This window comes from Bufo gargarizans, chromosome 3 (genome assembly GCF_014858855.1).
Source record: "Bufo gargarizans isolate SCDJY-AF-19 chromosome 3, ASM1485885v1, whole genome shotgun sequence".
Lineage (NCBI taxonomy): Eukaryota > Metazoa > Chordata > Amphibia > Anura > Bufonidae > Bufo > Bufo gargarizans.
In genome coordinates, this window is record NC_058082.1 from 234,782,443 (window position 1) to 234,800,337 (window position 17,895).

Genomic DNA, 17,895 nt, shown 5'->3' on the forward strand with positions numbered 1-17,895 from the left:
CTTGTTTTTGCGGGACAAATTGTATTTTCCAATGCCACCATTTAATATATCATATGATGTACTGGGAAGCAGGAAAAAAAAATCCAAATGGAGTGACATTGGAAGAAAAAAAAAGCAATTCCACCACAGTTTTTTTATTTATTTATTTTTATTTACGTTTTTATTTACGTTCAATGTGTGAAAAAACTGACCAGTCAGAATCATTCTACAGGTCAGTACAAATCCGTCGATACCTAATATGTACAGTTTTTCCTCCATTTTGACACTGATAAAATAATTAAAAAAACTTAGAAAAAAAAAAGTAGTTTTATTTTTAATCACCATATTCTGACCCCTATAGTTTTTTTGTAATTATGTGAACGGAGCTGTGTGAGGGCTTTTTTGCTGGGCGATCTGTACTTTTCATTGATACTATTATGGGGTGTGTACGACTTTTTATTCACTTTTCATTCCATTTTTTGTAAACTACGGGGAAAGGGGGATGAGCAAAAAACTGCTCTAACATAGTGAAGTAAGCAAATTCAGACAAGTCCCCAGAGGTACAGTAGTCAGACCTCCACCCTGGTACAGAATTTCTACAGCATAAAAAAAAAAAAAAGGAAGATATAAGACTTTTTCCTTTTGAAAGGGTTTCTCTGCCTCTCTGCTGGCAATACAATATGCAAAGGGTACAATAATCATATATGTGTCATATTGTAAATCCTTACAATTAAAAATGCAAAGGAATTCCAGAGCGATAGTTAATATCACGCTTCCTCCTATTATTAAATACCTTACCTGCTCTTCAGGTGCTGGTGGAGGTGGAGCTTGTGGTTCCGCATGATTGACAACCCGTCGTTGCCGCAGTGGTTGAAAGAAGCGATTCCAGCCAAACAGTCCACCCTGTAGACAAGAAGCAACATATAAGGTTCGGTATATATGCAACACAGTATGTCAATATTAAGCAGCAGAACTACCATGAGATTTATTTTGTACACTATGACATGCATCACCTTCAATCAAAAAAATATACAAAAATCTGGCATTAACTAGTCCTAGCCTAAATTAATAGTTCAGATCTGTCAATGACACCAGCAATAGCTACCCTGAGACCTTACTCATAGGGAAATAATCTTGATCATGGTTTCGCTCATAGATTGTAAGCTCTTGCAAGCAGGCATGACTCCTAGTGTTTCAGTTGTATATTAGCCAGTTACTTTTGTTTTGTACGCAAACCCTATAAATTTGTAAAGCGCTGCAGAATATGGTGGCGCTATATAAATAAATATTATTATTTATTATTATTTAAAGGGTCACTGAGTTTTCAGAAAACTTTTACAGACATATTACTAGTTTTGAATAGTGGGAGCCCGAGTGCGGAGAACCGCAATGATCCCTAGAACGAGACAAGGAAAACGCTTGCATAGCGTGCGCCCTCTTCACTGGAGAGGATGGAATCGAGATAAGCCCATAGACTTTCTATAGAGTCCATCTTCTGCAGCGAAGAGAGAGAACACAACATAAGAGTGCTTCTCTCTTCTCGTTCTAACACTCAGACCCCCACCGATCAAAACTTTTCATACGTCAAAAGGCCAATCATTGCATTTGCTTCTCATGGTCCGGGAAAACAACCATATTACACATGGTTAGATAGACCACTGTTACTAAAGCAGAAGTGAGAGAGCCACGTTTCATGGGGCTGCCCCATTACTTTGGGCATTTAGGACTTCTTGGAATAGGCCTTACAGATTACCCACAGGGTTTTCTCTGTGCAGTTACTACAGAATCTATCTGGCCTGCACCATAAGATCTTTACATTTAAATGTAACCTAATACATTCTACTCTTTTCATGCAAGCAAAATGTGTACAGAACTGTAGCTTGTCCATAAATGCACACCATACTTTAGGCTATAGTATGATTATTTTTTATTTTTTTTAAAGCGACACTGCCATAATTTTTTTTCCGTCACATATTACAATATTACAGCCTATATGTGACTATATGTATTTTTTTATTTGTACAAAACTTAAGGGCATAGTTTCTGGATACAATTTTTGAAGTCACTCCCTGGCTCTAACTTCCTCCTTTGACTATCTTACTCAGACCATTCACTGTGGTGACTAAATTTGAGCATCACAAATTATACTGATAATTGCAACGCTCTTCTGTGGACGTTTTTATCTAGGCCTATCAAGAAAACAAATTAGCTACCATACTGTTATTCAAATTCTACAATCTACTATTATACTAGCAAATAACACCTCTGCTTCACAGAAGCAGTAAACTAAATGGAATATATTACCTACAGATGTAGCAAATGGAATGGATTACCTACAGATGTAGCAAGCACTAAAACGAGTGGGTTAGTGCGTCATCCCAACACCGTAACTCATGACCAACTTTATGTTTTAGAAGCTTTTCGCATAGTTAGGCCTAATGCACAAGACCGGTGTTCTGGTCCGCATCCGAGCCTGGGGGCCGCATGGGGCCGCAAGAGATGAGGACAGCACACTCCGTTCTTCCGTTCCATGGCTCTGCAAAAATAATATAACATGTCCTATTCTTGTCCGTTTTGCAGACAAGAATAGGCATTTCTACAATGGGCCACCTGTTCCATTCCGCAAAAAACGTAACGGTCATGTGCATGAGGCCTTAAACTAAAACTCTAGGTAGAGTAGTTTTATCTCTGTGTGCTGACTGCTATTAACGGACATCCATTACTTAATTTTCAATGGTATAGTACTGCCACAAAGAAAAAGCCCAAAATTCGGGGAAAAAATTTGCTAGGGATTTTGAGCATAAAAAACATACCCCTTTCTGATGGAAGCACCACCAGGATCACCAGAGATGTCTGAAACACACTTTTGGAGCTCATGATCATTTTGGTTCTCGCCCTCACTAAGAATGTTTGGGACTGGGTGGCTGATCTCCCATGCACAGCAGCCAAAAAGCACTTTGGACGAACTATAGGGATCATTAATCGAACAGAAATACACCTAAATTAGATGTATTTCTGGTGCAGATTGAGACACAAAGGTCCTTTGTGCCACAATCTGCGACTTCTCAAGCCAGGTCTAAAAAAGTGGACGAGGCGGGGAAGGGGATGGGCCAGCAGGCCCATCTTTACCATTTTCTATGCCTGTTTCAGGCGTACAAAATGGTTTAAATGTATTACAGCTAGGAAGCCATCTTACATTTAGAAGTGGCGGAGGATCTACTACCGAAGTTATATAGAGGCCAATGCCTCTTCATAACTCTGCGGGATCCACCGCCAGGTATAGGGGTTATTAATAAGGTCTTAATAAATGTGCCCCTATAGGTCCAAGTTAAAGGGGTTGGGCAGCAATATATATCGATTACCTATCCTCAGGATAGCTCATCAATATCTGATCTGCGGGGGTCCGACACCCGGTACCCCATTGATCAGCTGTTTGAAGGAGGCCGTGCACTATGCGAACTCTGCTTATTGTTCACTGCACTACGCATCGTCTCCTTTGGCGCGGTGGCGTAGTGTAATAAGAAGTCACTCCATTCAAGTGAAAAGAGCAAGTACTTGTCATTACACTGCACTGCTGTGTAATACACAGGGAGCAGTGCTTGTATGGAGTGCCACCACCTCTTCAAACAGCTGACCGGTGGGGGTGCTGCTTGTCTGCCCCCTGCCAATCAGATATTGATGACCTATCCTGAGGACTGTCATCAATTTATATGGCCTGCACAACTCCTTTAACAGAGCTTGGAATGACATTCCAGAGGAAGATATCCAGCATCTGCATGACCATTACCACACCCGGGTGGTTGCCAGTATCGCTGCAAGGAGAGATGCCACCCAGTATTAATGTGACCCTGCCTCAACATATACCCTGCTGTAGAATCCAAAATAAAGAGTGCCCCACCTTGGCTGTGTGATCATCGACCAAGCACCATTAGCAGTTTATACTTGATCAATCTGAGCTCAATCATACTAAGTTTTCCAGGTTTTCTTTTTTAATTTTCTCCTAGTTTATTATACTGAACTAACCCTATTAGGCACTGCACCTAAATGAAATTGATTTTGCTGCTGACAGAATGACTTTAAACCACACTAATACTTTGAAAGATGCAGCTAAAAGATTACAGTCTGTAGTCCTTATCTCCATAAAAAGGTGGTGCATTCAATAAAGAGACCCACTTATCAAGATAACTTCATATACAAACGGTCATACCACAGACAGTATAGTATCTCGTGTAATGTATAAACACAAGCTAGTTTCTGATAGTATCTTGAAAGCCTGAAGTGAAAATATTTTCAGGTCTAAATGTAGTTCACTATAAAATGCAAATCACAAGAAAAATAAGACCTATCCCCACTTTGCTGGAAGAAATCATAGCATAAATACAGATATGCAGTTGCAAAAACCATTCGCTTTTTTTTTTTTTTTTTTTTTTGGTGCACCAGAAAGGTGGCACAGCCGTGACGTGTGGCAGCAACCTACGACACTGTTCTTTATTATCCCTATTGCCTTCTGCTGGTTATTCCCTGCACTGATTATTGAACTCCAACGCTAAGTGGTTGCTTGAGCTGACGCACTAAATTTTTGGCATTAATAAAATGGCCTAATGTGTTAATGAGTTCAGGGGATCAAAGAAAAGGCTTCACATGAGCCATCGGCTGATGAGACTAAGACAAACAGAATGATTTTTAAACCCCTGTATCTCAAAAATGGCTGAAATGAAATAATTTTTATTTAGAAAACGATAAAACAAATACATAATTAATCAATAACATCATTAATTCTTATCCCCTTTTTTTCCCTCCCGATTCCCAACTCACTCGACCCGACCCTCCCTAATTTTAACCAAAATAATCTTTTGATACTTGTGGCAGTTTACCTTAGATAGGTCACTCAATATCCAGCACTACCCTAAGTTTTTGAGTGATAAAATTATGAATTGAAACCCAATAGAGTGTTAGATCTGGACACAACCGAAAGATATGCAAAAAAATCCGCCCACTGTGAATCACACAAAGGGCAATTCGAGGATTCTCGTAAACCACATTTATTGAGCCATATCGGCGTGATAAACACTCTAATATTAAAGGGGTTGTCCAGGTTTAGAGCTGAACCTGGACAGCCCTCCATTTTCACCCCAGCAGCCCCCCTGACATGAGCATCGGAGCAGTTCATGCTCCGATGCTCTCCTTTGCCCTGCGCTAAATCGCGCAGGGCAAAGGCATTTTTCAGAGTTCCGGTGACGTACCGGGCTCTCCATGGGGCTGACAGGAACCCCGGTGACGTCACCGGCACTGATGGGCGGGATTTGGCTCTGCCCTAGCCAGTAAAACGGCTAGGGCAGAGCTAAAGCCCGCCCCTCAGAGCCGGTGACGTCACCGAACACACTGCTGGGCGGAAGTTACCGCCCGGCAGTGTGTTATTAAAAACAAAAGAGCCCGTGCCCTGCGCGGTTTAGCGCAGGGCACTGGAGCGCATCGGAGCATGAGATGCTCCGATGCTAGGCTCAGGGGGGCTGCCGGGGTGAAAATAAGGGTATGTCCGGGTTCAGCTCTGAACCCGGACAACCCCTTTAAACTGTATCAATATATGGTTGAAATTGCGCAATGCTAATTTTAAATTACTAAATATATTTCCCCAGTCCTGTGACATAATCACTGGGCAGTCAGTTCCCCAGGCCCTCTGACCAGGAGAGACCACCTTAGAAAAAAGTGCCTTATTTAATAATTTATATAGTTGGGAGATCTTGCCTGAACTTCCCAACACAGCATTCAAAGGTGAAGATCTGTCTATCTCCAGTGAAAGTTCTTTTACATTAAAGAGAGCTGAATGTATGTGACAATACCTAAACCAACTTAAATTACCCATTTGTGCTAAACTAGCGAAAGGCAATACCTCTCCATTCTTCACCACCTGTGAAAGATACAAAATATTGCTTTTTTGCCAGAACCTATCCCAAAGTAATTTATCAACCTCCTGTAAATAAAAATTATGCCAAAGAGGAGTGTACAGAAAAGATCCCTTTATCCCTATCCATCTTCTAATGGTGGTCCAAGATCTAAAGAATAACTTCCCGGTCACGCTATACTTTTTTTTTAACATTAATTAATCTCCCAGATTCCAATAGTCTAAATATATTATCAAAAGGGGATCGTTTCACCAAAGTCTTACACAGAGCACGATTTTACCAGGGACAATATAACCAGAGCTGCCCGGCTATAAAATAACCCTTGAAGTAGGGAAGATTCAGCCCTCCCTGCTCCAACGGCTTATAAAAACGGTCCAATTTAAGCCTCACTCACTTTCTTCCCCAAAGTAGATAGATAATCATCCTCTCAATGAGTCTGAAAAACGTATCCTCGATCCACATTGTGGAGTACATGAGGCTATAGAGAAGTTGGGGAAAAATCACCATCTTAATTAAGGATATTCTGTCGGCTCTAGTTAGGGGTAAACAAAGCCATATAGTATTTTTTGATTGCCGAACATTTTTAATAGAGACCAACTGAAAAAAAAATATAATAGCGTATAATGCAATCATAAAAAATTACCCTGAAATTGTCCATAGCCTTTGAATTCAGAATGGATTCTTAGCGTTTGGTTAAAAGGATGAAAGCTTTCCAGAGTTTATTTCTTACCACTCATTTACCAGCAAACTCTTTGATGAAAAAAAGGCCAGAAAAAGTGTTAAGACCATTAACAATATTTGGTTCTAAACCCTTTTAAAAAGGCTGAAGAGTTGACTCAAGCGTTAAACATGGAGAATGGAGACCTACACCAGCATACAGAGGTGATTTCACTTGGCAAAGGAAAAAACCAAGGCAAATAGACATTTGTGTAGGTCAGGGGTGTCAAACTCAAATTCATCTGGGGCCGCATCAGCAGTTTGGTCACCCTCAAAGGGACGGTTGTATCTGTAGGACTATGTGTCCACTCTTTATTATCATAAATTATTGTCACTGCATTCAATTATTACTGTTTTTTGTAATAATGTAAGTAATAACTAGCTCTGAAAGCTTGACCTGCAAGCGCTGACTGGGGTCACATAGCATTATACTGATTTATGATGCTATGTAACCCTTACAGTTCTGGAATGTGTTGGATAACACTGACATAATGCTGTCAGTGTTATCCAACACATTCCAGAACTGTAAGGGTTACCGTATTTTTTGCCCTATAAGACACACCAGCCCATAAGACGCACCTAGGTTTTCGAGGAGGAAAATAAGAAAAAAAATATTTTTAACCAAAAGGTGTGCTTTTGAACTAATTGTGGTCTGTGGGTGGCACTGTTATGGGGGATCTGTGGGTGACGCACTGTTATGGGGGATCTGTGGGTGACGCACTGTTATGGGGGATCTGTGGGTGACACTTATGGGGGATCTGTGGGTGACACTTATGGGGGATCTGTGGGTGGCTCTTATGGGGGGATCTGTGTATGACAGTTATGGGGGGGATCTGTGGTTGACACATATATAGCATCTTATGCTATGTGTCATCCACAGATCCCGTCCATAAGAGTCCCTGTAGTGAATGACCCTCAATACACGGGCTAGGGGCCGGCATCTGCTTTTATAATGACAGCGGGGCCCATGCAGTGACTATTCTACTACACGGGCCCCGCTCACTGTATAATCGTATCTCTAATAGTTAATGGTTACCGTATGTATATAATCGCATAAGGAGCGCTGTGTATTACTGGTACTTACAACTACAAGCGCTCGCCGAGAGGAGGGAGGAGGCAGGCCGGGAGGACAGGCGCTGGCAGCGTGAGTCATACGTCATGCGCCCACGCCGCCTGCTTCATTCATAAAGTGGGCGGCGCAGGCGCGTGACGTATGACTCACACTGCCAGCGCCCATCCTCCCAGCCTGCCTCCTACCTCCTCCCTCCTCTCGGCGAGCGCTTGTAGTTCTAAGTACCGGTAATACACAGCGCTCCTTATGCGATTACCCGATACAGGAGCCGGGAGGAGCGGGGGCCGCCTGCAGGAAGTAATAATAAAAGGTGAAGGCTGGCGGCCACGCGGGCCACATGACGAGGTCTGGCGGGCCGGATTCGGCCCGCGGGCCTTGTGTTTGACACCCGTGGTGTAGGTCATGCAATATTCTCAGTGGCTCAGAGATTGATGTAAATATCATTGAAAATGTTTCTTTAAATGTGCTGCTCCAGGGCAAAAGAGAGATATTTTGTAGGTCTGATTTCTGAAATAAATACATTTTCCTATAAACTGGAGCGTTGGGAGAATAATTTAAGGTAGTGAAAGCAAAATGTGAAAGCATGAATAGAATAAGGTGCACAACCATCCCACAAAGTGGGGAGACATCTGGACATCATCTTGATTCTGAGCAAATTCTAAAAGCGCTTCTCTAAAATATTGAGCTAGTTTGTCAGTGTGTTTTCCTTTTTTAAATGTTAGTGTTGATGAGCTGTCAATTACAGTAAGTGCAATAGTTTAGGAATTCCACGAAGATAGCCTTTATGTAGAACAAATTTGCTGATGGGACAACTTGGCCCCTGGAAAGTGCTAGTGATCCAAATAATATCTGGCCTGTGGGTCCTCAAAAAAATAGCAATACAAAACAAAGTCCAAGTAACCTATCAAAGAGCCTGATGAGGTATGCCCAGCAGCAACCTGTACATAAGGCTAGGGCTACACAGCAACTTTGACTGTGCCACACCTTGCGCAACCAGTTATGGTGGAGTAAGCATTGAGACCTACAAGTTGCCATGACCGAAACTCAACAGTCACAAGGAATACCACCCTGCTGGAGCGCGGTAACTAGTGGGTCCAAATGCATTCCCTTTCATTACTTGAAATGCAGGGTGTCCTACAGCACGATCTTGAATCACTCAATGTCTGTGACAGAAAAAGTTGCAGTGTAGTTTCAGTCTAACACAGTGATTCCAGCATCCAAATTGGGATGAAAAAACCCTTTCAGCTCCCTATGCCAGTTTTCAGGGAGAAAAAAATGTTGGTAACACTGTGTTTGTGACTTTTTTACACACCATTTTGACAAAATATTGTCACCCTTGTATGCCACCCTTGCCACTTTCCAAAAAGGAGGGGGGAGGGGGGGGGCAGTAGACATTTATTTTAATTTAGGTAAGTTTTCTGGGGTACATGAAGAATGAAATCTACTAATGAGCTCAGGGCAGCCAAATTGTCATTATTTCTTCTCCTTAGCACAAATTTGAAAAAATGGAAAAATTACATTTGGAAAATTGAAAATAATAATCCATTTAGTTTTATAAAAGTTGCCTACCCCTGCCCTGCAGCAAGGTATCAATCAACATGCAATGGGAGCAAAGCAGGAGTACCCAGACTACTATTGTGTAGACTGTTTGTATTCTGCTTTGAAGTGAGACTGATGACAAGAACAGCTAGGAAGGACACAAATCTGGTCAGTAAAGGACGGACAACATGAGAAAAAAGAAATGGAAGTTTTACAGGAAGTAAGAGTGGAAGAAACTCAAAACCCATATAGTAGACACTGTGTGTGCTAATATGTGTTTCCTGTCAGACTGGTTTACTACGTGTTTAACCTCTTAAGGACATAGGGCGTACAGGTACGCCCTTGTGCCCTGGTACTTAAGGACACAGGGCGTACATGTACGCCCTGTGCATTTTCGATCACCGCCGCACGGCGGGCGGTGATCGGAACCCCGTGCCTGCTCAAATCATTGAGCAGGCACTTGGAGCAAATGCGCCGGGGGGTCCGGTGACCCCCCCATGTATGCGATCGCAGAAAACCGCAGGTCAATTCAGACCTGCGGTTTTCTGCGTTTCCGGGTTATTCGGGTCTTTGAAGTCCCGATAACCCGGAACAGGATGGTGATGGTGGTGTGATTTCACCCCACCAATCACCATCCAGCGATCCTGAGTGGTGATGGTGACATCACCACTCAGGATCGCTTTCTGATTGGTCTGTGGGCGGTCCGGCGGCAGATTCAAAAGAGGCAGGCGCTCCTCTCCTCCTCCTTTTGTGTTCCGGAGCCGGAGGAGAGAGGAGCTGCCTGCACGTGTCTGCCACCGCTGCCTGCACCCCGATCTGTGCCCCCCAGGACCCGATCTGTGCCCCCCAGGACCCGATCTGTGCCCCCCAGGACCCCATCAGGTACATAGGGACAGCTAGGGAAAGTTTGGTTTAGGCAGGGAAAAAAAAGGGAAAGTTAGTTTTTGAACTTTGATTGCATCACCCTAAGTTAGGGTGTCTGGGGTCCACAGCACAGCTGTGTGACCCTAGACCCCCCAGGGGTGCTGCCACTTGCCCCCCCCCCCCTGCCCCCCCCCCCCACCTTTTTTGGGGTGCATTTTTTTTTTTTTTCGTGTACGCTGACTGTGGCCGGCACTTAGTGTCCGGCCACTGTTAGCGCATCGCACACCCCACCGCTGATCAACTTCGGACGGTTGATCAGCGGTTTTGAATTTTTTTCCCCACATTTTTTGCCCTTTTTTTTAGTTAGTTTATTTTATTTTTTTTCTGTTAGTTTTAGGGTGAGTTCGTGAACACCCGTGCCCCCACACACACGCACACAAAATAAAGAGTTACACACACGCACATATACACGCAGACACACACTCCCCTATGGCCCGCCGGACGTTCTCGGCCGAGGAGGCATACGCCCAGATTGCCTCTGACTCCGAGAGTCCCAGTGAGGATGAGGATGACCCCACATTCCTGTTGTCATCCGCATCCTCCTCATCATCTAGCGATGATGATGAGCCCCCAAGGCGGCGGAGACGCCGCCAGGCGGAGCAAGGGGACCGCCATGTTAGGGACCCTGTGGCCCACACTAGTACGAGCAGCTCTGGGGCTCGTACTGGTTTCCCGGCCCACCAGTTAAATCCACCGGAGCCCCCTGCCGGTGAACTTGTCTGGTGTAGCCCAGAGCGATACGAGCCTGTGATTCCTGATTTTGTAGGCCAATCAGGAATCCAGATTTCCACAGTGGGCTACACTGAATATGACTTTTTTTGTCATTTTTTCAGTGACCCACTGGTAAATCTGATGGTGGAGCAGACGAATCTGTACGCCCAACAGTTCGTCGCTCAACACCCGGGCTCCTTTTTGGCCAGGCCCGGTGGCTGGACGCCGGTCAGTGCAGCCGAAATGAGGACATTTTGGGGCCTCGTGCTGCATATGGGCCTGGTCAAAAAACCCAGTGTCAGGCTGTACTGGAGTGGGGACGTCCTATACCAGGCCCCACTTTACAGTACAGCCATGACACGCTCCCGGTTTGAGGCCATCCGGAAATGTCTGCATTATTCCGATAATGCAGCATGTCCCCCCCGAGGTGATCCTGCCCATGACCGTCTGTACAAGATACGGCCGGTCATCGATCACTTTGGGGCCAAATTCATGGAGGCCTATGTACCTGGAAGAGAGGTCGCGGTTGATGAGTCTCTCATTGCGTTCAAGGGGAGACTCATTTTCTGCCAGTATGTGCCCTCCAAGCGGGCGAGGTATGGCGTGAAGCTATACAAAATTTGTGAGAGTACCTCAGGGTACACTTACAAATTTCGTGTGTACGAGGGGCGAGATTCCCGGATTCAACCCCCAGAATGTCCCCCCACTCTGGGTGTTACCTGGAAACTTGTGTGGGACCTTATGTACCCACTGCTGGATAAGGGTTACCACCTTTACGTGGATAACTTTTATACCAGTATCCCCTTGTTCCAGTCCCTTGCCGCCAGATCCACGTCCGCTTGTGGGACCGTGCGGAAAAATCAACGCGGCCTCCCTGCCCACCCCCTCCAGGTACCTATCCCCAGGGGTGAGACCCGTGCCCTTACCACTGGAAACCTGTTGCTGGTCAGGTATAAGGACAAGAGGGATGTCCTTATGCTGTCCACAATTCATGGTAACGGCATCACCCCTGTCCCTGTGCGAGGTACCGCGGCAACGGTCCTCAAGCCCGATTGTATCGTCGCTTACAATCGGTATATGGGAGGAGTTGATCTCTCTGATCAAGTCCTCAAGCCATATAACGCCATGCGCAAAACCCGGGCATGGTACAAAAAAGTTGCGGTCTACTTGGTGCAGGTTGCCATGTACAACTCTTTTGTACTATCCCGAAGCGCTGGCAGCACAGGGACATTCCTCCAGTTCTATGAGGCAGTCCTCAAGGCCCTGATCTTTTCGGACCGGGAAAGAGCAGGCCGGAGTACCTCGGGAACTGTAGGTGCCCGGATCGTCCCTGGCCAACACTTTCCAGGTGTGGTCCCCCATACTGGAAAGAAGGGACGAACCCAAAAAAAGTGCAGAGTGTGTCGCAGGAGGGGGATACGGAAGGACACAACTACTCAGTGCGACACTTGCCCCGATCATCCGGGCCTCTGCATTGACGGTTGCTTCAGGGAGTATCACACTTCCATGGAGTACTAAATTTATATCCCAATTTAGCACTGACATCGGATTAAAAAAACTGGTTCTCAGACTTGAGACACCCAAAAAAAACTAAAATAATTTATTAAAAGTAGACATATTAGGTATCGCCGCGTTGGTAATAATCTCCTCTATAAAACTACCCCATGACCTAACCCCCCAGATTAACACGGTCAAGGAAAAAAAAAAAAAAAAAGGTGCAAAAAAAGGTTTTTTTTGTCACCTTACATAATAAAAAGTTTAATAGCAAGCGATCAAAAAGTCATATAGCCCCCCAAAAAGTGCCAATAAAGCCGTCCACTCATCCCACAAAAAATGAGCCCCCACATGAGATAATTGGATAATTTTTTTTTTTACAAAAATGACCCTTAGACTTTAGAGATACCCCCAAAAAAATTTAATCAAAAAAGATAATATAGTCTAAAACCAAAATAATTGTAAAAAAAGTTGACTTATCAGGTATTGCCGCGTCCGTAAGAATCTCCTCTATAAAAATACCCCATGACCCAACCCCCCAGATTAACACGGTCAAAAAAAAAAAAAAATAGGTGCAAAAAAATAATTTTTTTGTCACCTTACATAACAAAAAGTTTAATAGCAAGCGATAAAAAAGTCATATAGCCCCCAAAATAGTGCCAATAAAACCGTCCGCTCATCCCGCAAAAAATGAGTCCCCACATGAGATAATTGGATAAAAAAAAAAAAAAAAAATGACCCTTAGACTTTAGAGATACCCAAAAAAAGATTTGTATCAAAAAAGATAATATAGTCAAAAACCTAAATAATTGTAAAAAAAAAGTAGACTTATTAGGTATTGCCGCGTCCGTAAAAATCTCCTCTATAAAAATATCCCATTACCTAACCCCCCAGATTAACACAGTAAAAAAAAAAAAAAAAAAACAGTGCCAAAACCGCTATTTTTGGCACTTTTCCATTTCAATCAGTTTTTTCCGGTAATAAAACAAGGGTTAACAACCAAACAAAACTTAATATTTATTACCCTGATACTGCAGTTCACAGAAACACCACATTTGTGGTCGTAAACTGCTGTATCAGTAAAAGGGAGGCCGCAAAAGGAAAGGACCGACATGGTTTCTGGAAGGCCGATTTTGATGGCCTTTTTTATTGACACCATGTCCCTTTTGAAGCCCCCCTGATGTACCCTAGAGTAAAAACTCCCCAAAACTGACCCCATCTAAGAAACTACACCCCTCAAGGTATTCAAAACTGATTATACAAACTTCATTAACCCTTTAGGTGTTCCTCAACAGTTAATGGCAAATGGAGATGAAATTTCAGAATTTCAATTTTTGGTAACCTTGCGTCACAAAAATGTAATATAGAGCAACCAAAAATCATATTTACCCTAAAAATAGTCCCCAAAAAAATGCCACCTTATCCCGTAGTTTCCAAAATGGGGTCACTTTTAGGGAGTTTCTACTCTAGGGGTGCATCAGGGGGCTTCAAATGGGACATGGTGTAAATAAACCAGTCCATAAAAATCAGCCCTCCAAAAACCAAACGGCGCACCTTTCCCTCTACGCCCCGCTGTGTGGCCGTACAGTAGTTTACGGCCACATATTGGGTGTTTCTGTAAACGGCAGAGTCAGGGCAATAAAGATACAGTCTTGTTTGGCTGTTAACCCTTGATTTGTTAGTGGAAAAAATGGGTTAAAATGGAAAATTAGACAAAAAAATGAAATTTGCTAATTTCATCCCAATTTGCCAATAACTCTTGCGCAACACCTAAAGGGTTAACGACGTAATGTAAAATCAGTTTTGAATACCTTGAGGGGTGTAGTTTCTTAGATGGGGTCACTTTTAGGGAGTTTCTACTCTAGGGGTGCATCAGGGGTCTTCAAATGGGACATGGTGTAAATAAACCAGTCCATAAAAATCAGCCCGCCAAAAACCAAACGGCGCACCTTTCCCTCTACGCCCCGCTGTGTGGCCGTACAGTAGTTTACGGCCACATATTGGGTGTTTCTGTAAACGGCAGAGTCAGGGCAATAAAGATACAGTCTTGTTTGGCTGTTAACCCTTGATTTGTTAGTGGAAAAAATGGGTTAAAATGGAAAATTAGACAAAAAAATGAAATTTGCAAATTTCATCCCAATTTGCCAATAACTCTTGCGCAACACCTAAAGGGTTAACGACGAATGTAAAATCAGTTTTGAATACCTTGAGGGGTGTAGTTTCTTAGATGGGGTCACTTTTAGGGAGTTTCTACTCTAGGGGTGCATCAGGGGTCTTCAAATGGGACATGGTGTAAATAAACCAGTCCATAAAAATCAGCCCGCCAAAAACCAAACGGCGCACCTTTCCCTCTACGCCCCGCTGTGTGGCCGTACAGTAGTTTACGGCCACATATTGGGTGTTTCTGTAAACGGCAGAGTCAGGGCAATAAAGATACAGTCTTGTTTGGCTGTTAACCCTTGATTTGTTAGTGGAAAAAATGGGTTAAAATGGAAAATTAGACAAAAAAATGAAATTTGCAAATTTCATCCCCATTTGCCAATAACTCTTGCGCAACACCTAAAGGGTTAACGACGAATGTAAAATCAGTTTTGAATACCTTGAGGGGTGTAGTTTCTTAGATGGGGTCACTTTTAGGGAGTTTCTACTCTAGGGGTGCATCAGGGGTCTTCAAATGGGACATGGTGTAAATAAACCAGTCCATAAAAATCAGCCCTCCAAAAACCAAACGGCGCACCTTTCCCTCTACGCCCCGCTGTGTGGCCGTACAGTAGTTTACGGCCACATATTGGGTGTTTCTATAAACGGCAGAGTCAGGGCAATAAAGATACAGTCTTGTTTGGCTGTTAACCCTTGATTTGTTAGTGGAAAAAATGGGTTAAAATGGAAAATTAGACAAAAAAAAGAAATTCTCAAATTTCATCCCCATTTGCCAATAACTCTTGTGCAACACCTAAAGGGTTAACGACGTATGTAAAATCAGTTTTGAATACCTTGAGGGGTGTAGTTTCTTAGATGGGGTCATTTTTGGGTGGTTTCTATTATGTAAGCCTCGCAAAGTGACTTCAGACCTGAACTGGTCCCTAAAAATGTCGTTTTTGTAAATTGCTGAAAAATTTCAAGATTTGCTTCTAAACTTCTAAGCCTTATAACATCCCCAAAAAATAAAATATCATTCCCAAAACAATTCAAACATAAAGTAGACATATGGGGAATGTAAAGTCATCACAATTTTTGGGGGTATTACTATGTATTACAGAAGTAGAGAAACTGAAACTTTGAAATTTGCTAATTTTTCCAAAAATTTGTTAAATTAGGTATTTTTTGGTGCAAAATAAAATATTTTTTTGACTTAATTTCACCAGTGTCATGAAGTACAATATGTGACGAAAAAACAATCTCAGAACGGCCTGGATAAGTCAAAGCGTTTTAAAGTTATCAGCACTTAAAGTGACACTGGTCAGATTTGCAAAAAATGGCCTGGTCCTAAGGTGTAAAAAGGCTGTGTCCTTAAGGGGTTAAGAGTACTTTCACACCAGCGTTATTATTTTCCGGCATTGAGTTCCGTCCTAGGGGCTCTATACCGGAAAATAACTGATCAGTTTTATCCTAATGCATTCTGAATGGAGAGCAATCCGTTCAGGATGCATCAGGATGGCTTTAGTTCAGTATTTTTGACTGTTCAGGACGAAGATAATACCGCAGCATTTTACGGTTTTATCTCCGGCCAAAAAGCCGGAACACTTGCCTAAATGCCGGATCCGGCATTTTTTTCCATAGGAATGTATTAGTGCTGGACATGGCATTCAAAAAACCTGAATGCCGGATCAGTCCTTCTGATCTGCGCATGCGCAGACAGAAAAAAATGTGAAAAAAATTAATGCTGGATCCGTTTTTCCGGATGACATCGGAAAGACAGAGCCGGCATCTCAATGCATTTATAAGACGGATCAGGACCCTGCTAAGTCTTACAAATGCCATCAGTTGGCATACATTTTGACAGATCCGGCAGGCAGTTCTGGCGACGGAACTGCTTGCCTGATCACTCCGCTGCAAGTGTGAAAGTAGCCTAACTAACTGAATATATAAAATAAATTCACATATCAAAGGTGTCACATGCTGTATATGTACTCTGCGCTTTCTTGTGACCATTATAATCAACTTCCATACTTAAGTTGTTGTTTAATTTCTTACTTTCTTCCATATAAAGGGGTCATCCAAGATTTCTATATTGATAACCTCTCTGACACCCCGCTGATATCCAGCTCCATCTATGGTGTAGTGGACGGAGCCGGTTACCACAGCACGGATCCCATTGACTTTAATGGTAGCAGAGCTTAAAGAGGACCTTTAATCTCTCCTTATCAGTTTGTTTTAGTAACTCCCCATGAAATAACAATTCTGGAGCATCTATGTTAATAACTATGTTCTGCCACTAGTTTATTATTACAGCTAGAAGTTGAATGAATTGTTAGCAGTTTGCATTGAAGGTCCAGATGGGTGTAATCAGTTGAGGGGGGGGTCCCTGCACAATCTGCCACAGACATACTGACTGGATGTCAGACTGTGCAAGGGCAGACCCCTAACTTGCTAGCAATTCATCAATAACTCCTAGCAGGAATAATAAAGGAATGGTGAAACATAGAGCCATAACTATAGATGCTTCAGAATTGTTATTACATGGGGAATGCAATAGTTACTAAAACAGACAGGTCAGGAGAGGTGACAGGTCCTCTTTAAGTAACCAGCTCTGTGAACTATTAGGCCTCATGCACACGGCCGTTTCCATAGAGCCTAAAGTGGATGAAGCTGTGTCTTTCCTGCACCAGAGCTACTCCCAAACAATGGAATGGTGGGGTTGCAGGGTCTCAAATAAGCCATCAATATAAAACTTTCTATATAACACCAAGAAATGTATTTAAAGAATTCTAATTTTTGGTCAGTTCGAAGAGTATAAGTGCTTTTTAAAGGGAATCTGCAGGGCAGCATGAAAGTATTGACAGGTTCTCTTTCATATCTGTTCTTGAATAAAAGGGTGAGTTGTAACAGGGAAGGGACACTCACTCCCTGAAAAACATGTGTCTATCTGTTACGCCCTGCCCTGTGAGAGGCCTGAGAAGATCTGACAGACTTCAGGTAAGTCTATCTGACAGAATGTTCTGTTTCTCTTTGTTGTGATTTTGGGCAGGATCCCCACAGGTTCTGCTCATTAGCCATTTAGTGGTGCTATTTATACCCGCCTCTCACTATAGCCCTTGCGGTTTATATTTGCTTCTGCAGTTCTCAGCTGGTGTTTGGTGGATCTCCTGCTCCCCGTCTGTCTTAAGCTAAGTCCTACTCCTTCTCTTTTGTTGTGTGCTCTGGCCAGGCCTCAGGAAGATGCTGGATCCTGCACCTAGCACTAGGAACCAGACGTCTTATCTCCAGCTCCCTAGCTGAGGGTTTGTTACAGTTTCAGCTACGCTTAGGTTCCAGCGCTTGAGCACTTCCACCTTAAGGATTTGCTCATGTTGTCAGCAGTTAGGGAAAGGCTCAGGTGGTGACCTTTCCCTGTTC

General features: G+C 43.2%; 1 protein-coding gene across 5 annotated transcripts in view; it reads right to left on the reverse strand.

Moving 5' to 3' along the window:
* UBAC2 (UBA domain containing 2) overlaps positions 1–17,895 on the reverse strand; it is a 187,535-nt gene that overhangs the window by 24,099 nt on the left and 145,541 nt on the right. For all 5 annotated transcript variants that reach the window (XM_044284618.1, XM_044284621.1, XM_044284617.1 and 2 more), the window contains exon 9: positions 778–882. In XM_044284618.1, coding sequence (XP_044140553.1) covers positions 778–882 — 105 coding nt within the window. The remainder of the gene's footprint in view (positions 1–777; positions 883–17,895) is intronic.